Below are 10,848 nucleotides of genomic sequence, written 5' to 3' on the forward strand. Positions count from 1 at the left end.
GGCCCCAAGAAGTGGGAAAGGGCTTGAATCCCTTCCCCCACCGTCTCCATCATCCCTCCCAACCCACACGAGTGAATGCAGAGCCCAGGTTACCACAATGTATTTGCTGTGTAAATACAGCTTTAAGACATGTTTTATAGCTTCAGTGAGGGAGTAGATCTATATTATGCTGCATGTCAATATATGTTTATGATTTATATGTAAATACACATGTGTTCATTAAACCTGTAGATTTTATAGTTTTATACTGACAGATGTATGTTGAGGGGCACTATTTCAGAGGCACTGGGCGTGCATTTCCATGTTGAAAACAGCCTCTATTTAGCTTCAGTTCCCCATGAGTTGTTTCTCTTAGATAGTTTCTGGGGAAAATCTCTTTGTAAATATAAAGACTTATGCAACTACAAGCTATTGTCATTGTGGTAGGGAAGGTCCCTGGGCCTGCATGCACGCTCCTGGTTACCTGTGGTATGGTTGATGATTTAGCTGAACTCTGCTCCCATAGCTCCCAGAAATGAGGCTGTTCCGATGTAAATGGGAAAGAGTTTGTTTCAGATTCTTCAGCTTCCATCCCCTAATCCTGCAGGGGAACATTCAGAATGATGTACTTTTATGTGTACACGTTATACATACATATTGAACATTTACTAGCACTTACTATTTTAAGCATTTTACAGATGTAAGGCAGGCTGAGTATCCTTTTTCTGAAATGCTTGGGACCAGAAGTGTTACAGATTTCAGGTTTTGGAATGTTTATGTTATCCATAACAGTTAAGCATCCTTAATCCAAAAATCCAAAATGCTTTGGTGAGCATTTCCTTTGAGTGTCATGTCGGTGCTGAAACATTTCTAGATTTCGGAGCATTTTAGATTTTTGATTTTTGAAACTGAAACAGTATCAGACAAACAGTATCATACAAATCCTTTTAGCCACCCCAGGTGATAAGACATCACTATTATTCCCATTATAGAGAAACTTCCCAATGTAGCCACCACTGGGATCTATGGAAGACCCAGCTGCCTGCTTACTTGGCTCTGGACACAGTTTCTCTCCTCAGCTAAGCTGTTCAAGGCCCCCTTCAAATCCTGTTTGTTCTGTGATGTCTCCTAGATAACAAAGCCTCCTGGGCCTCCTCTGAATGCTTACAGATTTTCTAGGTTGTTACACAGTTTAATAATGTATTTATTTTCTGTTATAGATTTGTTATTTCAAATTAGCTCGTTAAAAATCTTTATCTGGATTATTAACGCTTCAAGACCACAGATCAGCTCTTACCATTTTGTTTTCTCCTTCCCTGAGTTTAGCATAGGGCTAAACATCCTTAGTAAGTACAGTAACTTAATGCATCTCATAACAGATCAATATCAAGCCACCATGCTTATCCTCAGTAGGGTTGGGATGCCTTGGGTGGGGATAAAGGTAAGAATGTGGACCAGTGGAGAGGCTGGTTGCAGGGGACTTTGGAAACAGAATTGCTACTAGGAGAGAAACGGAGGAGAAGCATGCCCAGTTCATATCACCAAGTTGAAATCCCTGAGTGATTGTGTCACACTACAAAGCATGAGAATTGTAGCTAACAGCTGGTGACTAATACTTCTTTTTCCTTTCAATGCCTTCACAGGGTCGGCGCCAAACTGGAGGGGAATGAAACACTAAAAGTTGTAGAACTCGACAGAAGAGTGAATACCACTTTCTAAAGAGGCTGTCTGCGCCCTCTCCCTTTCCCTTAACTCCCCTTTACATCCCCAAACCACCTTTGTCATCAGCTTTTCCTCTTTGCCACCGGATCTTCATGAAGACATGGGCAAGCATTAGTGGCTTCAGATGGGAGGCCAGCCTGGGACTTCCCCTGCAGTGAGAGAGCATCTTCCCCTGGTTCACGCCCCTCCCGTGCAGAAGGGAGCCTGCCTCCCTCCCTTCCTTTCTCCTACTGCAATAGGAAATTATTTTAGGGGTTGGAGGTGGGAAAAACAGGCTTGTTTCCACCAATAATGCCAAAAAGATACTGCCTAATGTGCACCTGTGAGGTGTGACGTCCCCCCCACCCCTTTGGAGAAGAGACAGCTCTTATTCAGTTGAGACCCCAGACTCTAGCCACACAAATGCCATGATGCCTGTTGGTATTTGGCAAAGCACTGACCCGTGTCCTCCCTTGCTCACACTGGGGTCTCTGGTGTGAACACCCCCGACGGCAGCCCTCCACCCCATTTGTCCCCGGGAGCCCTCATGGATTGTCTCCTGCACCAGCACAGGCAGGCGAGGGCTCCCCTTCATGTTCTCAGGCCGCAAGTGCAATGCCTGAGGGGATCAGGCTTTTCCACTCCAGGCAAACCTGCCCCATCTTGTCGCTTTTAGGACCTCCCACAACCTGGTTCCCCACACATCCATAGTTCTGCCTCCCCAGCTTCTCCTCCCCACTTGTAAATAGTATTTATTAGCTCATCCAGGCTTCCTGCTAGCAACCACACTGAAGAGATGGATGCCTCCTTTCCAGCCAGCAGAGTTTTCTGCTAGCCTTTAGAGCTAGGAGGGCACCTTAGGCTCTGGGATTCCCTATCTTTCCAGACAATATTTGATTTTCTTTCCTTTTTTTTTTTTTTAAACTGGACTAATTACCATTGAAAAAGAAATTCCCTTGAGCATGTATGTGTCTGCCTCTAGGATGAGGTCAGAGCAAGAGATGGCACAAAATGCCTTGCTCAGGCCTGGGGCTCCCTGGCCACAAGCTTTTTCTATCCTGTTTTCATGACAGAGAAGGGAACCCCTGTCCCTGACAACAGGCGTTTCAGACAAGCTTGCTGGCTTGTTTTTCCAGACCTGCGTGGCCCCTCCTTCCTCCACACCTCCACTTTGTCCTCCTTGTCCCCTGCCTCAGCAAAGCAGGATGGGGTAGGTGTCATTTGTGTATTCACACTCTTACCTTTTATAGTCAGGTCTGGCTACTTTGCAGCTCGCCCAAAGAGATACAACCTAAGCCCCAACCTACTTTTAGTTGTTTTTTTTATGATTAAAAGTAACTTTTGTAGTTTAAAAAAATCTTTCCTTTTTCATACAAATAAGAAATGGAAATTGCCTTTTTATTGTGTAACATAGAAGACAGACCCTCATGTGTTTTTTTCCTAGCTTGTGAAAGATTTTGTTTAGGAAATATGCATAGCGTTTGTATTTTACTTTTAGGAGCAGCTGAAATGCCTTTGGTTTTGCCTTCTGTCTCTCTCTCTCTCTCTCTCTCTCTCTCTCTCTCTCTCTCTCGCCCCACCCCGTCCCTCGCCACATCATCTGCATTGTTACTGGAGCCTGTACTTAGAGGGATTAAGGCCACACCCCGGCTTCCAGCCCATATCAGGTACAGGATTTGGTGTTATTAACATTTGTCATCATACCTCATAAGCGGGTCCCTGCTTTGTCTGTCTAGGCCGGTCTGGGGCTCCCTGTGAGTGATTCCCCTCTCTTGACTGTGCTGGAGAGGGTTCCAGCCTGGGAAGCGGCCAAGTTCATCTTCTCACTGAGTGGAAGCTGGATCGCCCTGTGGTCTGGGTGGTTCTTGTTGTCCCTCACATTAGCCAGGGCGGAGACTGTCTGGGCTGTGCAGGAGGAGGGCTGCTGGCAGGTTCTGCCTCTGCTGCTCTCTGCTCCACTGTCTGCAGGCCAGATCCTGTTGGGCCTGGCTGGTGTCTGGTAACTGTGGGCCTGCACTGACCCATCCCCCTCTTTTAAACTGTCAGGTCTTTATCAAACACAGGCAGCCTAGAGGGCCCAAAGAAGGCAAAAAGATAAAATTGACTCAAGTAGCATTTGGAAGGAAGGGTTTCAAATTTAAGGGAAGAAGTGAGAGAGAGAATGAGCCAGCCCATGTCCCTGCTGCAGCTGAACCAGATTGGGTTTTCAAGGTTCCCGGATACAGTCAGAGTAGAAAACAGAGGAGGGAGAAGATAAAGGAAACTTCTAGCCCCTGTCCTTAGTGCTTTGAGGATTTTCTCCTCTCCCTTACCTACCCTTATTTGACATCACTCTCTCTAGACCTCCAAACAGCAGGACTCTTTTTCTGGGAAGCTATCCTTCCAGAGTAGAATCTGTGTAGAGACATGGGACATCAGCTAGAGAGCTCAGATGGCCCTTTTAAGGGGGTTCCAAGAACCAGCATCACTGCTCTTTTAGATGAACCTCTGTCCTCCTCTCCTTGCTTGAGTGAGTTAAAGGAACTAACAGTTGTCCCTTTAGGAGGACAGAATGGGGTCAAGAGGGCACAGAAGAGTTGTATAGCCCCAGACTGGTTCCAAATAATTAATGGATGTACATTTTCTGTTGAGGGATTAAGACCAGACTATCCGTGGATTCGTTTTCCCTACCAAGTGGCCTCTTAGACTAGTCATTAACTTACAGTTAGTTCTGAAGATTTCAAATAGTGGCAGACACTGGCTCCTGAATGTACGTTTTGAGAAATACGAGTCTGTTAGAGGGGCCATAGCCATAAAGAGTAAATCTGTTAATTAAATTTTTCATCATGTAAACCGGTTTCCCATTTCCCTTTCTTAGATTGCGCTAGTGATGGAAATGCCTTGCAGAGATTCGGAGAACTAATTTTTCACTGGATAAGGCCTGAGTTACCCAGACCCCCCAGTGTGGTTCTTTTCACAGCTCTCGACTTCGCACTTAAAAAGGGATATTGTAAATGAAAGGCTGCAGTGCCAGTTTTAAGAAAGAATTTCTGTGAAGTGTGAGGACTCTGGAGTCTAGCTCGCATAAAGAGAGTGTTATATAAAAATCTGACAGCCGAACTAGGTTGCTCTTTTTTGGCAGGGAGTGGGGATGAGATTTGACATCAATATGGGCAAGATTAGATAACCTTTTGGTTAATAGAAATGATTTTTATTTGGAGACCTAAATTGTAGATTGTGAAAGCAGCTTTTAGTTCAACTTATTCACAAATCCCCTATAATGACCATACTTTTTTTTTTAGTTCTGAAATCTCTTGGTTCAGCTTGTGAATCTTATGTGCCCATAAAGTAGGGATGTTGAATTGGCTCTTCTTTGTTCTGGCAGTGAGTCAATGTCCAGCATTTTTTTTTTGTAGGTGTCTTATTAAAATTGTTTTCCAGCATTTTATGGCTCCTCCCTCTCATGTTTTCAGACCCAGAAAAAGCATAGAGACAGAATCCAGAGGCCTCTCCCGGCCAGCTCTTCTGCACACATGTCATATGAGGTGTGAATCTGAGCACACTCCAGAAATGGAGACATTCCACCCCCAGTTGAATCATGGCCCGTTCATGCTGACCTGGCTAACATAGGGAGGGCAGAGATGCAAGAGAAGGCCTTCATCCTCTCCTTCGTCTGCCCCAAGTCACTACAGCTGGCTCTGTTGAAGCCAGTGTTTAAGAAACCTGGGTTAGGCCGGGCGCGGTGGCTCAAGCCTGTAATCCCAGCACTTTGGGAGGCTGAGGCGGGTGGATCACAAGGTCGAGAGATCAAGACCAACCTGGTCAACATGGTGAAACCCCGTCTCTACTAAAAACACAAAAAATTAGCTGGGCATGGTGGCGCGTGCCTATAATCCCAGCTACTCAGGAGGCTGAGGCAGGAGAATTGCCTGAACCCAGGAGGCGGAGGTTGTGGTGAGCCGAGATCGCGCCATTGCACTCCAGCCTGGGTAACAAGAGCGAAACTCTGTCTCAAAAAAAAAAAAAAAAAAAGAAACCTGGGTTAAAGACACCAGCACTTCTGCTTGGTGGGCTGGCTGGACCTGTGAAGCCATGGGCAGGTGGTGCCCTCATGAGGGTCATTTTATTTGACCATCTTCAGCTGAGGCTATCTGTAAACATGATAGAATAGGCCCCGCTGGGAGGGCAGTTATAGGAGAAAGTAGGTGGTGGTGATGTGGGGACTGTGAAGGATCCAGAGACAAGTCTTAGATGTTTCATTCATTCACTCACTCATTCATTCAGTTACTCCTCAGACTTTTCAGTTTCATAAGGAAGAGTGTTGCCTGAGGCCCTAGGGAATATTGGGGAATAGAAGGAATTGAGGAAATATTAACAGTAGTTATTCAAAAGACCCAAATGCTTATGCCTCCCTCTCTCCCTCCTTGTCTCTCTGACACACACACACACACACACACACACACACACACACACACACTCCTCCCTTAGACGCTCATTTGTGCCTTAAATGTGCCTTATATATGAATCCAGGATGACTGAGTAATCCCTCGTCCATAGGAGATTTTGTATATATTCTTTTATTATTAGATTGAGGTGGGGGTAGGGGAAAGAATTTATTCCAAAGGCTCAAAAGTGGTTTCCTAAAAGTGAGCCACTGTCAGATTTGCACATCAGGAGAAAAGAAATAGGGTTATGTCCATTAGGAAAATCCCATTTTGCAGGAGTGCAATCACATCCAAAAAACAACCAACCAGGATTAAAGGTATTATAAATCCTCCCAGCGGAACATTTCTCAGGGCAAAGGAAAGTGGCCGATTTGAAGACTAATGTTCCATGCCTTTGTGGTGGAAGGGTCAGCATTTAACACAGGAAAAAACTAGGTATTGTTTTGTTATTTGGACAGCATAAAATTCAGGAATGTTTTATTTAGTCTTGTTTCTAGAAGGAAGGGAAATAATATGTCTTGAGCATTTACTAAGGTGTTGGGAGCTGTGCTAAGAAAGTTTTAAGTCTTTCAGTTTTATAGATGTAGAAGACAGGAATGATTCTTGAACATGGGATGAATAAAGAACTACGTAAAATGGGAAATGTAACAATTTCTGGACTCGCTGAGCCAATCCCTTCCTGTGGGCACACTGTAAACTTTTAAGTTCTCTGGGCAGGAATTACAGCACCTGCCCCCTGCAGTGGCCCTGCTGTGCAATGTTCACTGTTTCACTTCATGTTGGAGCAGTCCCCCTGGTGTCCATCTCCTATCTTTTTATTCCAATCTTCTGTGAGTTCCAGCTTGCAGGCTTTCCATCTGGGGAAAGGAAAACCAGGGGTTTTAGCTCTGTTCTCTGCTCTCATCCTTTGTTCACCAGCTGAGTGAGAACACGAACTTTTTGTACCATGTACCCATGGCTTACACTACTTAGAAAATCACCTTTTCAGATAAAACACTTTATGAGTTCACAGAGAACGCCAGCACTCTTTGACAAAATTGTGAGTGACCCTTTTTAAACAATGCTGAGCAGACTCTGGGCTGTAATCAACGGTGAGCTTTAATGTCTATGCTGACAGGCTTTGCTCTCTTTTGTAACATGTTACGTAGACCAGCAGTGTTTAAATCTAAATATGTTGTGAGTCTGTTTTCTGTCCTATCACGTTTTTTAAAATGACTTTTCATTCTTTAACACAGCTAAATAAATACCAAAAAAAAAATATAAAAATACGCTTTGTAGGACACTTGTACTTAGTTTGGGGGAAAAAAATTGAAATTATGCTTTTGTATTTCCATTTCTTGCAAATAAATATTTTTTCTTAAATAGTAAGATGTTGCCCAGTCTTTACAATCTTGGTAATCTGTTTTGAAAAGCATATATTTTTTTTTTTTTACAAGCATGGGTTTGTGTGTTATGTGCTGAACCATTCTTTCCTGGATATCTAGTTGGCCCGAAGGAAGAGCCTCAAACCAGAAATCGGTATGTTGTATAGGACGGAGTCCAAGCCTCAGCTGGAGGAATACTGAGAATGTAATTGTTTTTTCAGGCAGCCACAGGAAGAAAAACAGTATCCTCTAGAGACGTAGGCAGCCTGACTGCTATTTTCATTGTCTCCTCTCACTATTCCCTAACTAGATTTCAACTGTCTATGGATTTGATTTTGCTTTCCCCATATCTGGTTGCTTCAGAAAGATCCTTTGGACTTGAGCCAGAAAGGAATGATCCTTCTCCCTATGAACAGTTGCAGAAGATGTCTAACAGATTCATGCTCCAGAAATTCTGATGAAATGGTTGAGAAAGGTCAATGCATTCAAGCAGAGTAATCTTCATTCCATTACAATGTCTGGATCCAAAGGTAGCTTTCTTTACTCGGAGAGTGGGGGCTTCGTTTAGTCTCAGAAAGACTGCCTTGGGATGTTAGAGACTAAGGCAGGAACTGTGCTTACCTGGAAAAACAAAACAAAACAAAACATGGGTTTTTTTTTTTGTTTGTTTGTTTGTTTTGTGTTTTTTTCCTTAGCAGCATGCCTAACCCTGCTTTGCTCTGGCCTTGAAGGTGCATGAATCTGCTGTGTCTTGTTCTCCGCAGAGCACCTTGACATTCTGTTTCTGCACAAGGGAGCCTTTCCCTGCAGAGGCTTTGATGATTATGCCCCATTCTTTCTTTTGTGGGGAACCCATTTCTGAAGCCCCCTCCTTCCCCTGGAGTATGCTGATATCTTCAGTGGTGTGTGGAGGGGGCAAATACTCAATGATTTGAGAATGTTCTGTATTAATCATGCCTTTCCATTGACTGAATTTTTTTTTTTTTCTTTTTTTTTGAGACAGAGTTTCGCTCTTGTTACCCAGGCTGGAGTGCAATGGTGCGATCTCGGCTCACCGCCACCTCCGCCTCCTGGGTCCAGGCAATTCTCCTGCCTCAGCCTCCTGAGTAGCTGGGATTACAGACACACGCCACCATGCCCAGCTAATTTTTTTTTGTATTTTTAGTAGAGACGGGGTTTCACCATGTTGACCAGGATGGTCTCAATCTCTTGATCTCGTGATCCACCCGCCTCGGCCTCCCAAAGTGCTGGGATTACAGGCTTGAGCCACCGTGCCCAGCTCCATTGACTGAATTTCTAACGCTTTGACATCTAGGGCCTTGCTGACCCTGGAGAGACCACCGCTGCCAGGGCTCACCCGTTCCTACCTTAGGAGTCTGCCTTTCATATACAAACCAACCAACCTGGAGCCCATAGCCCAGCCACCTCCTTTGAGGCCTCTTGTACTCTGGGCCACTCTTCTTCTACCCTAGGTTCCCTAGGACCGGGTACCAGACAACTAGAGACAGTCTCTAGCCCCACAGCCTACTGAAATTATTCAAACTAGCCAAACATGTGTACCCTGCCTCGCCTGTTTTTTCCTGCGTAAACCACAATAAAAACCCTTGCTCACATTTTCCCTCTGTTTCTCCTGCTTCTTGACCCCCCCTGGTGTTTCCCCATGTGGCTTTGGGTGACATGCCCTCCCCTCTTGGGAACTATGAGTAACAAGCTGTCTTTTCTTTTCAAGGGCCTCACCATCCCTGAATAATCATACCATAAAAATCTGCTGTTCTCACCATCCCTGAACAATCATACCGTAAAACCTACATTTTAGAATAAATATCAAATGAGAGACTGATCCCAGACTCATGGGCGTCTGGAGTTTCACAGCTGGTCCTGCTGTGATTGAGTTTGAGGGAATACAGATCTATTATCTCTTTGCACACTAGTTGTCACTTTAGTTCTGGAGAGGAAAAATGAGAGCTATACGGAGTAGTGTGGCCTTGTTCATGGGAAGAGAAAGCAGTGTCAAAAACCCTGGTCCCGTGCTCAGGTTCCAGGTTAAGTCATACTTGGTAACTCTGACAATGAGAGTCATAGAGGCAAGGAAATAGATATAGTTGGGGGAAAAAAACAAGTGGGACTCAGAAGATAGAGGTGTATGGGTTCTTGCACTAGTTATACCATTAACTTGCTGGCCTGGAAAAGGAGTCCCTATTGAGTGCCTACCATGTACCAGGAAGTTTTCATGAATTATCTCAAACTCCTGGGTTCAAGTGATCTTACCACCTCGGCCTGCTGAAGTGCTGGGATTATAGGTGTTAGCCATTGCACAAGGCTGATATGAATTATCTATGATCTTATTTAATTCCTTCAAAATATTTGGGGGGGCTGCATATACCCCTTTTACAGTTGAGGAAATTGGAATTCAAAAAGAATAAGAAACGTACTCAAGGCCATCCCACAGATCAGCTGCAGATGAGAGGTTGAGTCTTCGGCTGACACCAAGTACACAGTCTTCTATCTACATTCTACAAGGCGGTAAGGCATTTAAAAATTATAGGTTAACTTTTCAACATTACAAGGGACTTTTTTTGTATTTAATAAATGCCTTTATTTTTCTTATTTAATTATACTTTAAGTTCTGGAGTACATGTGCAGAACATGCTGGTTTGTTATATAGGTATACACATGCCATGGTGGTTTGCTGCATCCATCACCGCGTCATCTACATTAGGTATTTCTCCTAATGCCATTCCTCTCCTAGCCTCCTGCCCCCGACAGGCCCCGGTGTGTGATGTTCCCCTCCCTGTGTCCATGCTTTGTCATTGTTCAACATCCAATTGTGAGTGAGAACATGCGGTGTTTGATTTTCTGTTCTTGTGTCAGTTTGCTGAGAATAATGGTGTCTAGCTTTGTCCATATTCCTGCAGAGGACATGAATTCATCATTCAAAGGATTTTCATAAAACTCCAGATTTCCATCTTCTCTTGAAAGACTGGGAGACACAGCCACTTCAAGAGCTGAAAGGTATCAGCCCCTGTGATGGCATAGTCATTTCTGGTGGCCAGATTTTCCCACACCCAAGATGGTTCACTCATTCATGGTACTCACCTTATCCTTCTGTCACCTGAATTCACTGCCTCTGGTTTAGATGTGGCTAAATTTTTGGGAGTGTTGAGATAGGGAATAAAGACAAAGATCTTGAGTTGGTGATGGAACTAAGAGACAAGGAGGGCAGTTAGTTTCACCCAGAGAGGCCTGAGCAGGAAGGTAACTTGTCTATGAGCTGTGGAGGAATCTGCACATTGGAGACCTCTCTTTTCACTACCTGAAAAAAAAAAAAAAAGAAGTTTATGGTCTGGTCTGTTCTTCCCATTCTCAAAGATAAATATGCA

The 10,848-nt window shown here is 44.3% G+C and overlaps 1 protein-coding gene across 2 annotated transcripts in view; it reads left to right on the top strand.

Annotated features, from left to right (window-relative positions):
* CREB3L2 (cAMP responsive element binding protein 3 like 2) overlaps nucleotides 1-7,468 on the top strand; it is a 140,856-nt gene extending 133,388 nt beyond the window's left edge. For both annotated transcript variants that reach the window (XM_003929746.4, XM_010340364.3), the window contains exon 12: nucleotides 1,623-7,468. In XM_003929746.4, the coding sequence (XP_003929795.1) occupies nucleotides 1,623-1,698 (76 nt within the window). In that variant the 3' untranslated portion in view covers nucleotides 1,699-7,468. The remainder of the gene's footprint in view (nucleotides 1-1,622) is intronic.
* Nucleotides 7,469-10,848: the final 3,380 nt, after the last annotated feature.

This window comes from Saimiri boliviensis, chromosome 10 (assembly GCF_048565385.1).
Source record: "Saimiri boliviensis isolate mSaiBol1 chromosome 10, mSaiBol1.pri, whole genome shotgun sequence".
Taxonomy (NCBI): Eukaryota; Metazoa; Chordata; class Mammalia; order Primates; family Cebidae; genus Saimiri; species Saimiri boliviensis.